The 16,743-nt window shown below is 37.5% G+C and overlaps 1 protein-coding gene across 3 annotated transcripts; it reads right to left on the bottom strand.

The window, feature by feature from the left end:
* Positions 1–857: 857 nt before the first annotated feature.
* On the bottom strand, positions 858–16,706 carry LOC124640105 (ecdysteroid-phosphate phosphatase). Of its 3 annotated transcripts, XM_047177747.1 has the most exons (14): positions 16,525–16,706; positions 16,047–16,287; positions 15,722–15,917; positions 15,377–15,466; positions 12,019–12,188; positions 11,310–11,448; positions 8,953–9,048; positions 7,775–7,954; positions 7,552–7,604; positions 5,720–5,877; positions 4,014–4,180; positions 1,889–2,027; positions 1,483–1,592; positions 858–1,139 (listed from the first exon to the last, which is right to left on the bottom strand). In XM_047177747.1, the coding sequence occupies exons 1-14, from the start codon at positions 16,668–16,670 to the stop codon at positions 895–897; spliced, it is 2,130 nt and encodes a 709-aa protein (XP_047033703.1). In that variant the 5' UTR covers positions 16,671–16,706; the 3' UTR covers positions 858–894. The 3 variants fall into 3 exon arrangements, with proteins under 3 accessions (XP_047033703.1, XP_047033704.1, XP_047033705.1); XM_047177748.1 differs by lacking the exon at positions 15,377–15,466 and having other exon boundaries at positions 16,525–16,705; XM_047177749.1 differs by lacking the exons at positions 15,377–15,466; positions 15,722–15,917; positions 16,047–16,287; positions 16,525–16,706 and adding an exon at positions 15,017–15,050.
* Between the last annotated feature and the right edge of the window lie 37 nt (positions 16,707–16,743).

Genomic DNA, 16,743 nt, shown 5'->3' with positions numbered 1-16,743 from the left:
AAAAAATGTCAAATTATGACGTTGACATACGGTTCATTTTGCAGCCAAAATTTTTTTAGACAAGTGTAAAACAGGGGTTTAAGTTTTTGTAGTAAGGCCATTAAAGTGTGCCTACGGGATGCACATTGAAAGAACCTCTGCTTGTTAACTTTATGTCATTAAACTAAGGTTGTATATTGTTCAAACAATAAACTGGGTATCGATATACAATTCGAGACAAATATGGAAAGAGACTAAACATCAGAATTGTCGTTTATCGATACGGAAAATTGTAGTATGAGAAAGTCCCGTAAGCATAATCTACAACCTAAATGTTGCTCGTGGAAGACGCTTTTGCTACCGTTTAAAACCATGAGATTTAAAATTGAATTATTTTAGATACTTCGAGACGAAAAGAACGTACCTATCTGTAGAAACTTGGTAATAGTATAGTATAGCTTATTGCTACTGCTACTTTTTATTCATTTGTTGTGAATAGTCCTTAACCTTTTCACCGCCACGCCATATCGGTATTCCTATGCCCTGTACGCCAAGCCCGAAAATCTTAATTAAATATCTACTAAAAAATACATAAAAGTAATGATTTAATAGGTTTATTTTGTATTTTTCTGCGACCTGTTTTTTGTCGAGTATAGCCGTCGTTGGCGCACAGAGCACGCTTGCTCATGTCGGCTATAGCCGACATTGGCGTTCAAAAGGTTAAGGACGCAGGTAAAATCGCGTGCGAAAGCAAGAAAAGAACAATAAAGGGTAGTTTCAATTACCAACCTAAACCAAAACGTTTTCCAGAGCAAACTTACAAAAGAAAAAAAAATGCAATTCCTAAATCACAATAACATCGATTGATTACACGTATATCACAAGAAATATTTATTCGTACTATTGAGGGTTGCTTCATAGGTCTTGGAGCATTCTCCAGTCGAAGCGTCCTGAGCTGGAGTTGATTGAAGGAGGGCAGGGGGGACAGACAACTTGGAAGGGGTTGTCCCTCATGGCCCCGAGGGCACAGTATGGCACTCGCAGCAGGTTGCCGTGTATCTGGTACGGAGGGTATTCCGTCTTGTTCTCGTAGAGGCGTTTGAGAGCGATGGCTGTCATGTCCAGTGTCGCTGCGTGTCCCACGAATATTATGTTGCCACCTGCGAAATAAATGACATACATATTTATAATCCATTTGATTGAATACGCACTTAACTAAAAGTGAATAGTGTTGATATGACTTTTTATTTAAACATGCATGTTAGTTAATACAATAATAACAATGGAATCATTATTTTAAGCAGCAATTTATTTGTTTAAAAAGTACTATAATAAATATCGTTTACATTTATTTAAATGCCTATTCAAATAGACTATCGATTTGCACATATTTTTAGATGTCATTGTTTATAATTGCTTCTATCGGAGCATTGGTATTGTGGTTCAATGAAAGTGTTCTAAAGTAAGATTAAAATATCATGATCTTAATGCCAAAGTTCTTACCATCTTTTTCGGTATCCCTGACAGCGGATTGTACAACCTTCTCTCCTCGCTTGTAATACTCTTCCAACGTTTCAGTCGTATTGATGTCAACTTCAACGTACGGCTTGTACCTACAAATTAGATATTCAAGTTAGTTTTTTTTTTTATAATATTTTCAGCTCACATTTTTTCTATACTCTGAACGTTAGGGTGAGTCTACACGGTGCATGTAGCTGGAGCACACGGGTGGGTAATTTGCTTTGATACATGCTCGAGTCGCTGGACCAGCACATTTTAAAAATTAATGTAACCAGCGCATGTGCCTTTTTTAAAATCGATAAAAGGAACACGAAAATCAAACGGGAGATGTAATGTTGCTAGAATCGAAGAGGTCACATTTTTTATAAATCTTCTCTTATAAACTTACTGCAAGTCAACGTTCAATCCAGCTTTATGCAGTTCCTCGGGCGTCATGAAAGGCGCCATGCCCTTAGCCATGTGCCACATCTTGTACTCGAACAGCCCCGGATCCACTCGGATCTTCACCGACGGACCTGCTTGTAACCCTGTAATCGAATATAGACTATTTATAGCACACTATTTTACCCGCATTGAGCAAGCGTGGTGATTAATGCTCAATCCTTCTCCGTGTGAGAGGAGGCCTGTGCCCAGCAGTGGGACGATACAAAGGCTGTAACAGTAACATAGCACACTATTTAAACTGCCTCGTTGGTCTAGTAGTTGCATAGCGCGACTGCTAGTGCCTAAAGCTGGCCAAAATCGCTTTGTGGGTTTTAATAACTTTCACAAAGCAGCCCGTAGTTTAAGTTGGTGATTGATACATCCGTGCATCGTAGAGCACGTAAATGCCGGTCTCGCTCCGGGCGTGTCAGAAATTCCCGTCCCATCGGGCAATGAGAGTTAGGGAATAGTGATTTTACCAGTATCTGCACAAATGTTTGTGCATTGTTACCTATAGCGTAGCTGGCTGACCTCCTAACATGAGAACAGCTGCCGTGGTCCACAATCGGCTAGGATGCCATTATAATTATTTATAGCACATAAATATTGATAAATTGAAGTACATAATTGTGTTAAGTACTGATATGTGACTATATTAGACTATCTAATGTTAGTAAATAATATATTGTTTATTTGTGTGCACTTTGGATCCACTCAAATAGACATTGATATCGTTTTGATGTGAATATGTTGTGGTAGATCACATACACGCATTATACTTCGGCCGTTCAGAGAATGCGTTCCTGACACCTATCAGTTAGTCACGACTAGTGATGGGCACAACATAACACTGAGTTCGTTACCGTTCCTTCAAAATGAACCGCCGCATTATTTTAAGATTATTTTCGTTTTAAATTGGCGGAATCATTTGTTTTATATTTTAGTTATTTAAGTGGAAACCAAAAAAAGGTAATATTCATATAATAAAATTGTTTTATTTATTCTTTGTTACAAGTACATTGAATTGAATGTGCGAACAGAATATTAATCAGACTCCGATTTGCTTGAGGAGGTGGTGTCTTCATCATCATCTTCGCCTACATGTATAATTATATTATTATCAATAACAGAATCAATCCTGATATCTCGGTCTAACAAAAGCCGGGTAATCAAATAAAAACAGATCGAAAACACTTGAAAAACGTGGTCTATGCGCACGAAACGACAACGGACGACTGTTTTAGCGTCACAAAATGGCGGCCCATAACGCCATTTGGGGTTACCATTTTTAATCTAAGTATAAAAATGCGGTTTGGTCATAGTTTTATTTTTATATTTCATAAAAGTTATAATTAAGTCTTATAGTCCATTATTTTCCAATTCTTAAAAAGAAAATCAAAACGTATTATTTTATATTATAACTGTATAAGAACAGATTACGATACTTGCCTGTTATTTTTAGCACAGCACTACAAAATATAAACCGCTGACATAACCTTGTAATAGCGCAGTATAGATTTAGAAAAATATTGTTTACCAAGTTATTTGACACTCAGTTTGGCACAAAATTATAACATTCATTGATTATTGATATAATAATGTTGTTTTAATGCTCCTCAATTGTTAAAACGGTAAACAACCAGCAAAAATATTTTTATCGTAACTGCAACGCCATTGCAAAGTTACGTCGTCAGTTCAATCGCGACGTGTCAGGAACGCATTCTCTGAATGGCCGAACTATAACAAATGATAACTAATAATAGCAAGTAGCCACAGAGGAAAGAAAGATGAGCGGAGTTGCCTTAAGGTAGATAGGTCAGGAACCTCTTTCTCTGTCAAATACGTACGGTAGGCATGACCAAAAAGCTCAGTTACGAGTGAACTAACAAAGATTCTTGCTTTTATTTTTGGCGAATTTCAAAGAAGGTATGTGAGGTTCCTCGTCCCCCGAACACCCGCATATTGGCGACGTTACATTCTAGGGAGATTTTCTTTTGTGATATCCGCTCGTCATTTTGTTCTCCATGATAACATTGTTGCCTTAAAAGCATGTTAATATAGGGGTTCCATCAACATAAAGTTAACTTTACCTTCTAAGAAGGCATGCGCGGTCTCAACGCACCGCAGCGCCGCTGACGCGTACACGTGCGCCACGTTCACGCCAGCCAATCGCAGCCCTTCGCCCACCAGCTGCGCTTGGAAGCGACCAACCCGCGTTAGCGGCGTATCTTTCACGTACGAGTCCCTGCCACCGGTCCTGGAAAGGTACAGAATATTTAGAACTTGTTTTATCACCTTTTTCAAATAGGCTTTTAAAAGACTTAATAATTATCTTTTTTGAGAGATATTATGTAGCTTATCTTATCACACTAATTGGTTATAACTAGGTATATCATTTTATGAATATACTTTTCCGAGAAAATATGTTTTTACTGAAGTAACCATATTTTTATAAAATAATGTTTTTAAAACCACGAATTACGCATAGGAACGAGGAAGGGTTACTATAAAAACTGAGTGTTAGGGAATGTAATCACCGGATGCTTAGCTGGTATGCAGCTGCTTGATAAAACTATAGATAACTAAAAATAATTGCAGACAACTATGAAATAGGTTGTAGTTTTTTTTAATAAACTACATAGTTAATTAAAAAGAAATGTGTGATTAAGGATGATAAAAAGGTTTTATCTTGGCAAAAACCTGATTACATACATGTATGTAGGAACGATTAGAAGCCATATTCAATGGTGACGATTTAGAACCATAAATGGTGAAATCGTGGATTTTTCCTCAGCTTATGTATTTGTTGTTAGACGTTATATCGTCTAACAGTTAACATGTATATATATAAGATAATGCATATAATTGCTACAAAAGATATGAGTCAGATTTTAGTCTCGTGACTCAAGCATGAGTATGTTAAATAAATAAATATGCATTTGTCGACGCACCGTGACTATTAGTTTTTGTTCCGCAAATTGATCGACACTTAACATTTGACACATCTTTTCACTACATTTTAAGTGCGCCCTGGATGGTAAATGCAATAATATGGGGCGCCTCATTTTAGCTAAGACGATCAATACTTCTGGATTTTTAAATGCATAATATTATGGTCATGGTGCACTTCTAAGTTTTCAATGCGCAACATAAATACCTGTTCCTTATACAGAATCTAGAAGAGATGCAATCAAATTAATTTAGTCAGATTGTGAGTCATGTGATTGCGAATGCTTGCGAAGAAAATCAAATATCGTTTATTGAGGCTAATTGAAGAACTTCTCACAATTACACTCCATAAATATTCTTTGGGACCACCACGTGATACTATAAAGGACATTGACACACGTGTAGAACATGATGTCCCATTTTCAACAACAGGATAAATGTCCGAATAAGGAAGAGGTTACTCCTTAAAATTTATCCTCTAATAGTCGAAGGTATCACTTTCTTTGGGACTTATGTACCTAGACGATTAATTTCCAAAGTAAGGTTTCATGAAAGTTATCACTCCAGTCATCTCCCGAGCCTTTTCCCAACTATGTTGGGGTCGGCTTCCAGTCTAACCGAATTCAGCGGAGTACCAGTGTTTTACAAGGAGCGACTGTCGATCTGACCTCCTTGACCCAGTTACCCGGGCAACCCGATACCCCTTGGTTAGACTGGCGAAGCGACTGGAAAGTTACCACTCCAGTAAAAAGACAAAAATGTACTTTATTATAGTGATTAAATAAAGTGGTTCTTTCATCACTATATTAAACTGGGCTTTGTACTGGAGTTACATATGACTACGTACCTTTCACCCAACTTGAGCGGCAGATTCAAGTCTTTCCTCACATACGTGCCGTTTTCGTCGAAGCAGTGCTGCACCCACTGTCCGTAAGTCAAGTCTACTCTCTCTCCGTGGCGCATGGCGAATATCCAGCGGCGATGCTTCTCGTTCAACGATTTGCCCTGGAACAATGGTATTGTACATAGTATACTAGTTCTAGAGTTGATAAGTTCTTGCTTTGATTGGGATTTCAATGATATCATTACTCATCTGCGATGGTTACATCTACCTAGCCTTTCTTATGTTGGGGTAGGTTTCCGGTGTAACTGGATGCAGCTGAGTACTAGTGATTTAATGATCTATTATTGTTGTATACATAAGACAAATTGATCTGCACTACCCCAAAGCTTTTCATTGTTCCAGACACAATAAAAAGGCTGATGACCGAAAGTCTCTAGAAGAATTCCGTATCAGTATGAGGACCAAAATTCCATATCTTAGGAATGGTCAATGTTAATTGAATGATGTAAGACTATCTAGGTATTATATCACAGATTTCTCAAAACATGTTATGCATGAGATTTAGACAACCGCCTTCATACTCACTAATTAGGCATCACTGTTCTACATTCTTATCCGTTTAGCGTTGTTTACAAGAGTTTGAGTACTAAAGCTAATTTCATTCAGTGTAATAAGAGTTTAAAAGTCTCACGTTGACGTTGCATTTTCAAAAGATACCATCAATCAATCACCTTATATCTTTTAAACTATATATCTTCATTATATAGATATAATTTCCGAATGTTGTGTTACAAGTTCATGGTAACGGAATTTTGCAGACGTTTCTTATCAACACTTGAGTAAAGTTTACTTTAGCAAAATTTCGCATTCTGTCGTCAGAATTATGGCAAAATATTGGATACGATTGCACCACTTATGACTGCAATTGTCACGTATAAACTTGATACGTATCCATATCAGAAAACTATCGTACCTATACATATTTAGATTAGGGGATAGTCGCTTTAATATAACTTCAGTTAACCAAATAATAGGTATTGATTTCGCTTTGCCTAATCGGCATTCCCTTCCCGTCCCTTATCAAAATGCATACATCGTGTAGATTTATTATCAGTATACTACATTAGTGTGATTTTCAGCTGTTTACGACGACAAAGAAAGCACAATCGGCGCATGACCTCACCGTGATGCGTGAATTGCTAGATTTTATCAATAAATTGATGAATTAATTCATCACTCCAGAGAATTAGAAATTATTGTCTGTTCATTTATCTTGATTTGTGTGACAGACGTGGAATAACATCAGAATATAGTTGTAGGTAGTAGTTTTAAATGTATTCTGAGAACTACATATACATACATACACCATCTTTCCGATTGGCTATTCTAGTTTCATGATACATACTAAAATCCTCTCTCTAAAAATTTGCTAAAACCGGTATAAACCGGACTATTAACGGCTTTTTTCTCTGGCCATTAGGTTATTGTGTCTGTTAGGGTGACACAAAAGCGATAATCCTGCACCTTTTATTGGTACCCAAGTTAGCCTTGACCTATATTTGTATCGGAGGGGTTCGCTGCAACAGCGTCGGCAGCTGTGAAGAGCAGGGAGATAAAGTGACCTTGAAAACGAACTTTTATGGGGGCTATGAATCAGATGGGATATTTTAACAGCCCTAAAATAAACATTGATAAGAACTAACCATGTTCATGGACTTTCGTAAAATTGTATTTCAATTTTTTCATGTTTCTTCGTATCATGGAAGCATGTGTTTAAATATGTCCTTCGTCCAACTAACACACTGTATAATTATGTATAAAATAGGAATACTCACATCTGCCTCACCCTCTACTTTATTTCCATTGGACTTCCATTCAATTGGGATACCTGAAATAGAACCATAAGTAGTGAATAATATTAAGTCATCGCGTTCGATTGAATCGAATTCGGGGACACTTTCAAAATATTAAATTCAATATTAGTCGTTAATCCTCAGGACTTTATGGTAGCTATTACGAGTGGCTCTCATCTCATACATTTATCGCAAAGCAACTCACCTTGCGTCACATTCAGTATTCCATCGCTCTTATCCAACTGCACAGCAGTCCAGTACTTGTTCCACTCCTGGTAAGTTTCCTCAGACTTCTCATGTCCAAGCTGAGTGGCGTCCTCATGAGGATAGTTAGTAGTCATCTCTCCGTCAGTATTAGAATCCGATTCCGACTTACAATCCGAACCTGCAATGGAACACACTATTAAAATAAATGTGAAATGTTTGGGACTAGCTCTCATTGTCCTGCTTAGCCGACCACTCCGGTCATAATAAAGAAATTCACGAGAAATGTTTGTTAAAATCTTGACCGTTATTATCTGAGAACTGGAGACTTTAAAACAATATTTGATCTTGCTGGTACTGTCAATAACCGCGGTTCGATAAGGTGACTGTACAAAGAGCAGATTTGTCTAACGGCTACCTTGGCTGTGAGCACAAAGGTGTGTATCTATTGTTTTCTATTATTTACAAACCCTCTGAGATAAAGAAGTTAGAAAGCCGATCACATATTTTCCAAGAAACAAAATAACCACAGTATTAAATTCTAGTCATTGATTGGTATGTAATATTAAACTTGTGTTAACTCAGGAAAAACAAAGCACTGACTTGCAATTTCTTGGTAAGTAAACTTTGGAACAACAACAAAAATTACCTTATTTTAGCGCTGATTGAACTATTTGAGCACTATTTACAATCACAGAGCACTAACGCTTTCCAAAATAAATTTTCTTTGTCACAAAAGTTACCCAGCCATGGATAGAGCTTCCTATCTAACAAAGAACACCAAAACAGACGCGCAAAAAATCCTAGACATAAAAACTTTGGGACAATAAACCTGACGCCGACCAGCATGATTAACATTCCACTAACATTGAACTTTATTCCCTACGCACAGAGTTCAAAATCACTCACACTCACAATTCACAGAAATAGCGTCAGAATCAATTTTATTTACATTAACATACATTATCACTCATTCCTAAGCACTATCACTTTCATGATACCTACCGTGACATTCACAACATTTCAAAATATTAAACAACAATAATAATAAGTCGAAAACAACATGTGAGTTAACGGCCGGCCGTTCTTACCACGTAAACAAGCACTTCTTATATTATTATTATTGATTAATAGACTGCTAATAGTGTTATAGTATTAGATATTAGGATATGTACGTACTATTGTTGTTTCCAAGTGAGATGGCTCGGTGTAGCGTCCAGGCGTCGGACTCTGCAGTGCGTCGAGTAAACACGGCCGGCAAATAACCACTGACTCCTACAACAATGTGCACACTGGTGAGAACTCCGCGAGTTAGGCTGTGACGTCATCACGCCATTGCTTGCAACTATGGACTACTATGACTCGTAGTCTAGAGGAAAAAGTCTACAAGGCGTTTTACACTTCTTCACTTTACAAAGGTTGATTACAGCTGTGTTTAATTATATTACACTGATTAACTATTGTTCAAACAAAATTATTGTAATTTTCCAAGTGTTTATAAAAGCATTTCGTTTTTCGAAAACAAATTGCACAGAGTATAGTTCACGACGGGTATTTTCAAGTAGGTAAATAGCAAATATTACTTAGAACTAGTACATATTTTGATAAAAAATAATCCACTCAAATGTAGGTAATCCAAAGATCAAGTTAAAATATAAGTCTACTTACAATATACACAGTTGAAGTTGGTTGAAGAATAAATACTAATTCCAGTTCTACCTGTTAGGCTGACGTCTAAAGACAAATCACTTTTAATTGCACTACATCTTTTATATATGGAATAATTAATCTAAGATTTGCACATCCTATAAGATAAGATATTAACATTATGAACTGGATTAAGTTGATGTACCTACATATCTAGTACCTTTATCGTCTGGTATTTTAATTGTGAATCATAATTAACCCATCTTGAAGTATCATAACTCATTATACAAATACTAACAAAAACACAGGTTTACCTAAGCATTGAACTGAATCGGATAACTATTTAATAAAGTCAATCAGTTCTAGTTCAATGCAAAATAAACTGTCATTGACCATCCACAAGGTTGAAAGTTAGTTAGCAAAAATTACACAACATAGCACTAACCTCCAATTTTCAAGTTCAACAATCTAAAAGTGTTGATTATCCTCGTCATTGTACACGTCACGCGACAAACGATATCACAAACCACTTCGTTATAATAAGACAAGTTAGATACGACCACTAGGCGAGCTAAACCAACGAATGACTCCAATTTGAACACGAAATAATCACAATCGTTGTATCAAAACAGCTGACAGGGGCCCGATTCTCCTAATTTTACTTACGCAACATAAGATTCACATTCGACTGCGATCCAATCCCGACTCGATTACGATTGAAGCGTATGTGGCATTCCGCTATTTTTTCTTTGAAATAAACGTTTTTATCCTTTTCTGTCATTCATAATGAATCATTCTGTCTGCAAATGATTTACGATTGCAATATGATTGTAGAGCAAACTACCGTATATACCAAAATCACCAAAATAGCAGACCAATCGCACACCAATCAAATGTCAATCGAATACGATTGGTCTTTTATTAGTAGGAGAATGCCCGATATGGTTAAAACTGCTATTGCGATTCGTTTTCTATTCGATTTTGACATTATTAACTTAGGAGAATCGGGGCCCAGTAGTCGCATAATCCACGATTGGCCTGCCGCTATCAAGGGTACTCTATTTCAGCTCATTTTAAGCAGATTATACAATGAAACTATTGTAAGGCAAAGTCACAACTGAAAACCTTATCAAATGCAAAGTTTAAATCGATGTAGGTAAGTTCGTTACGCGTAATTTCGTGTTTCCAATTAGAGTACTATATTGTGATGTAATACCTTGGCTATTGATAACCGAATGCGTACCGTGTCGTACCTAAGTATACGTATTTACGTACTGCGAGGTGACACCGTTACATGCTAATATTTACTTGAATTTGCGGGCTAAAAATACGTTGTCTTATCTAGAGTTCAGATCGATATTATTCATGTCTTTTGTTAAGCAGTTCATGAAAACTATGGTGATTGTTTCTGATTACTACTCTACAATAATAACATATACTTTTTTTTTCTTAGCCTGTGTTGTCCCACTGCTGATGAGCAAAGGCATTTTGTCTCCACACCTCTCGATCTTTTGAGTTTTCCCACCAATCAGGATTGTAAGCATCCAGGTCGTCCTGCCATCTCTTTCGGGCCTACTCCGCCTGCGATGGCCATCTTGTGGTAGCCACTGGGTGACGATGTTGGCCCATCTGTCTGGATGCATACGGTTGAGGTGCCCAGCCCAGTTCCGGTTTAATTCAGCTGCTTTTTGGTTCACATCGAGAATTCCGGTCTGTCTGTAATTCTTGGTATCAAACAGACAGACCGCATTCACAATAACATATACAGCACACGAATAATTCAGGTAAAATATTTGCTAGGCAGAAGTAGGCCTGCTCCTCCAAGTGCTAATAGCAAAGGAAACACTTCATAGAATATCGTTGGAATGTTATCGATAAACAGTACCGACCTGTGAGCCAGGAAGTGCCGTGCACCCATCCGTCGGGCGAGTTGGCGAATTCTTTCTCCTCGATATAAATATAGTCGCCGAGCACCAGTTCAAGCTCATCGCTCGCGTTCGGCGCGTAACCTTGAGTCACTTTGTACACCTGACAACAACAATTTCAAATAAATTATCGATAAAATACCCGATTTATCGATAAATATGCTTAATTTGATATCGATATATGACTTCATTAGCATATGCACCTTAGTAACCGTGGGAATTTTAGTAATTGAAATGTGACTCCTATCGTTCCAGTAAGAGCAATTTTGCGTAGGAATGTCATTGTTCTTTTGTGTTTAATCAGGGGCATTAGTAAAAAAGTCGCGCATTATCTGTCTATTGAACTCTGTTCCTGAAGTAGGTAAATTCGACAAACATTGGCAGGTACTGTTTTTGTGTATAGATACATCGCATGCTTGGTATACCCCTACTAATATTATGAATGCGAAAGTAACTCTCGTCTGCCTGTTACGCTTTCACGTCTAAACCACTGAACCGATTTTAATAAAATTTGGTACAGAGATAGAGTTGAGACAGACCTTGAGAAAGAACATAGGATAGTTTTTATCCCGGACTTTACAAGAATTCTTTTGGAAACGCGTTACAACCGAACTCTACGCGGGCGAAGCCGTGGACGGAATCTAGTACATACATGAAGAAAAAACATATTTACCTGATGATTAGCAAATCGCGGGTCTCTGGAGTAAAGCCTCAGTTCCCAGCTGGAATGGTCCACAGGTTGCATATTATCCACCAAGTTCTTCAGCTCATCAAAGGCGGCGACATCGAAGTGGTATGCCAAAGTTATGTGAAGCGACTTCACGTGAGCCTCCAAGTTTATCGCTAATTGGACAAAAATGTTATTAAGGAATGCCTTAAGGGAGGTGGAACAGACTTATATTAGAACTTTTATGTAGATGGTCTTCTACTAATCGAAATTGACTAAATAGACAATTAAGGCTAGGCTACGCAATGATGTCAGACATAAATAGCAACAAATAAAAAAAGCCCTATCTGTAACGGGTTCAATTAGCAAAAATGTGTAAGTTACATTAGGAAATTGACCTACAAATTGTTGTCCCTGGATAGTTTTATTTGAAAGCTCCCATAATTTTAGTTGAATTTATGCGAACGGATGTCGTCTAAAACGATTCATTTTTTTCGGCGCACCGATCTAAGTCAAGAATTTGAACTCTCTTCATTTAACATTGAATCCTAAATTATATTTCAAAAGACCTTGCAAGTTTCGCGTGCTATCGTTGCACTTTGACGCACTGCAGCAATGCCATAAATTGCTAACTTATATAAAATCACGACTGTTTTTAGCAAAGGGTTCCTATCCATGTAGGTACATACGAAGACATTACTATAATTTGGCTTATGATTAATTTAATTGATATCTCACCTCAATATATAATTCAAGACGCATTTAAATTAGCCGCAATGCACCGCGCGGTATGGTCTAACGGTTGCGGCGGCTAATTACAGGCGCTTAAATTTAAAATTACCTATTTTATTTTTAACCATAAGGTGTAGGTAGGACCAAAGTGCAAAAATTGTTTTCATCCAATCATATGAGGGGCAATATAATCAGAGCACACAACCCAAACTACATCGTATATTTTAATGTCGCTTAACGAATCTCATCCCAATATAAATAAGAGACGCGCTATAAAGCCGCCATTGAGCATACCAAGAAGGATTCATTCAATGAGTTCTTAGAATCAAGTCATGTTTCGCTTCATATAATAAGGCGACATTCTATAAATATGAAGGTCACTATCTGTTGCAGTAATAACAGATTTTATTTAAATAACTGTTATAACTAGTGACTTTCTAAGTTATAAATACCTAATACATATTTTGTTGAGTAATAGTTATGACATCTGTAACACCAGAATAGGGCATGCAATTTCGGTAAAATTAAAATTACCGGTAAAAATTTGGTAATAAAAATATTTTTACCGGTAAACCGGTAAAACGGCAATTTTTGTATTTTTTAAAATGTGGTATTATAACAATAAGATTGGGTAGTCTAAAAGCAAAAAATAAATAAAAATACAAGGTAAATATTTTTTGTGACGTGGCCGTAACAAAAAAACATGTCAGTACCATCCGTCCGCGATGTCGCCGACAAAATGCAAGAGAAACGGCTGCGATGGTACGGACATGAAAAAAGAGACCACCTGAATACATCGCCAATGTTATGTACTCAATCTCGATATACCCGGTCAAAGGCGCAGAGGCAGGCCGAAACTGTGGTGGTTGAGTGTCGTAATGAATGATATGAAAATCTACCAACACGAAGAGGAAGATGTCCTGGATAGAGGGAAGTGGAAGAAGATACAGAAAGCGGACCCTGTCACAAGGCAGACGGGATAAATGCTAAGAATTACCGTGAAAAAAAAACTTTTTTTTTTCATTGAAGTGAAAGCCCTTTTTTATGGTAAATCGTAGGTATTTTATGGACCAGGGTCGCGGTAACTCTTTCAAACAATCCCGCAGCCTTGGCCTTGCTGGGTCCCGCTGTGTTTGCTGATATCTCCTTGAGGAGCGCGTGGAACAACCGACACGGGTCTGTTGTCTATGCAGACAGACGAACGATGAGCCACCCGAACTCACCGCCCACAGACCGACGCCTACGGTGGCCGGAAGTCGTCTCTCGACACTTAGCGCCCGTGGTGTTTTCCTGGTCCACTACAGCGGCTGGGATGAGAGGTGCATACTCGCAGTCGCTCCGCCGTCCCCTTCTCGAGCATGACTGCTTCGCAGAAGAAGGCGACGGCTTCCCATTCACTCCGGACCATGGCTTGAACCAGGACTGCACGCGAGACGTCGCCGCTTCCTATTGCTTCGACGACGACACGTTACCCTTGCCCTTCCCAGGCAGTGCACACCTGGACTGTGTGCTCCACCGTGTCCTCAGAGCTGTCCGCATGGTGGTAAAGTAAAACCCTTGCTCAGTAAAGTCATAGAGTAGGTAAAATAAGCATAAGCTAAATTTTTACCTAATATGACTGACAGCTATGAGGAAAATCAGAATAACCGAATGAATAAAATTTGTTTAGATATTATAAATTAGAATGAGAAAGATTACAAGTCTACCCTAGAGATAGTTAAGGAGCCACATAAGTTTACTTTCCTAAAAAACAGCAACTTTAATACTCTTACAAAATGTAATGTATGCAATATTACATTATGTTCAGGCTACATAATGAGGATTTGACGTTAAATGAACAATTGCTATATTTTATCAGAGAAACGTAAAAACCGGTAAATTACCGGTTACATATTATTTTTACCGGTAATTTAAAATTCGCGAAAATTGGTGGTTTTACCGGTAAAACCGAAACCGGTAAACCGGTATTGCATGCTCTACACCAGAACCCTTAGAAAATCGAGATTAGTCAGATTACCTTGTATAAACCCACATAAGTTGTGTTACTGCATTGAGCCACACCTCTGACACCTCTATTACATATAAGCATCAATTTAGGAAGACCCTCAATGATCTCATTCAATCTTTTCATTCGAATGAATAAATAAGTAAATATAAATACTACAATCCTATCCTAACAACCTTAACCAGTTAAAACTAGATATAAATAAAAATATCCAGCAAGCATAAATATATTACATAGCTAACTAAAACATAACAAAACAGTATTTACCTGAAAAGCCGTTGAACATGCTCAAGGAGTCCTCTACTTCTCTAGCCTATAAAATAGCTGATAAATAAAATAATAAATTAAAATAAGGTTAAATGATTTATTAAAAAAGCATAGCTGCCAAAGGACGAACAAGTGAATGAACTGAAATAGGTGAAGAGTATATTTTTTTATAAAAAAAAAGAATTGAATATGTGTTATGAAAAATATAACTTAATTCTTGTTTTGTGCTTTTGAATAAAACAAAACATTTGCAGAAAAAAGCCACATCAAGAAACAGCCTATTTGAAAAAGGCAAATAAAATAACATTTAAAGACTTAAGTGCTAAGATTTGCACAGAAAGCCACTTAGAACACTCTTACATTTGATAGGCTTCTCTTGAGGCATGGTACACCATGGGAAACAAGTTCCCAATGTGTCCAGATGTTCATACGTATCCACCATGACACCCACTATAAAATAATGTTATGTTGGAATGTTAACCACTACATAATGAGAGGTGCTAATTGCTACAAGGAAATTGTGTAGGACCTACATAAGTATGATAATGGGAAACAGTAACATTCACCTTCAAGAAATATGTTTCATATTTAAATATATTTATGACATAAATAAGGTAAAGGTAAGTTAGAGGTTTTGAGACCAAGACCACATTTTTTGGGCAGCTAGTCTGCAGGGCAGGTTCAAATATCATTCACAACACTTACATACAGAGGACACCTGTTTAACATACTGCACTGCAATTCTTTTCAAGTAGTCGGCATGTTCCTCAGAGACAAACAAGCCCATGAAGTTGTGTGATACATAAGGCTCCAGCTTCAAAGGGCAGTTAGGAGGATCCCCGACATTCTCGACTACATGCTTCACTGCCTTACCCAGCTGCAGTGAAGTCTCGTCTGGAGCCTGCACCAAGTTATTTTTGTTTATTGTGCAAGTATTTTATTTTAGCATGTCATATACCTAATGGCTAAAGGCATACATGCTCTCAGATATACAAAATGAAAAATTAAAATACTTGAAAAATAGTGTTACCTTAAAAAATGAAACCAGAGTAATATGTGGAGGAAAGTTGTGTGCTCCATTCCAACCAGAGATTTCTTTAGATTTGTCCCAGAACTCCAGCAGCTGGCTAAGCAAGGGCCCTGTGGGGCTAGCGTAAAATATGTACTCTCTTGGCTCATCAGCATCAATATGGGCATCATTTACGTGAGTCAGAAGCCAATCAGATGCCAATTGGACACTACGATTGCCAGTGGCTGATAATGCCTTCAGTCTGCAAAGGAGCAATTGTGTCCGTCACTTACTTCATCAGAGAAAAAATTAAGTTCATTTTAAATTGAATTACAATTATTATCCGTTTCCAAGGGCTTTCCTGCTTTGTTTGATCGAACTTAAAATTGAGTTTAATAAGACAAACCTCCTGCATTACTTTAGGTCTTTCCGTGCATGCAATTAACATTAATTTTACCAAATTATGGATTACTTTGAGGAACATAAAAATATTACTTACGCCCGGTGTCTGGGAAATCCCATTTGTAAGAGTATTTGAAGAGGAGAAGCATCTTGTTTTGCTTTACTAGAAGAGGACACTTTTCTCGGCGGAAGATTAGCCATTCTTACCAAATGACTTCGTAAATTACACCAAACTCGCTGCATAAAAACAATCCATGAAAAGTAAAATCACAAATTGCCATTTGCCATCAACAAACCAAACTGACAAACTGGAACG

Source organism: Helicoverpa zea, chromosome 20 (genome assembly GCF_022581195.2).
Source record: "Helicoverpa zea isolate HzStark_Cry1AcR chromosome 20, ilHelZeax1.1, whole genome shotgun sequence".
Classification (NCBI taxonomy): domain Eukaryota; kingdom Metazoa; phylum Arthropoda; class Insecta; order Lepidoptera; family Noctuidae; genus Helicoverpa; species Helicoverpa zea.
The sequence above is the reverse complement of the archived record's forward strand: the minus strand, read 5'-3'. Positions and strand labels throughout refer to the sequence as shown.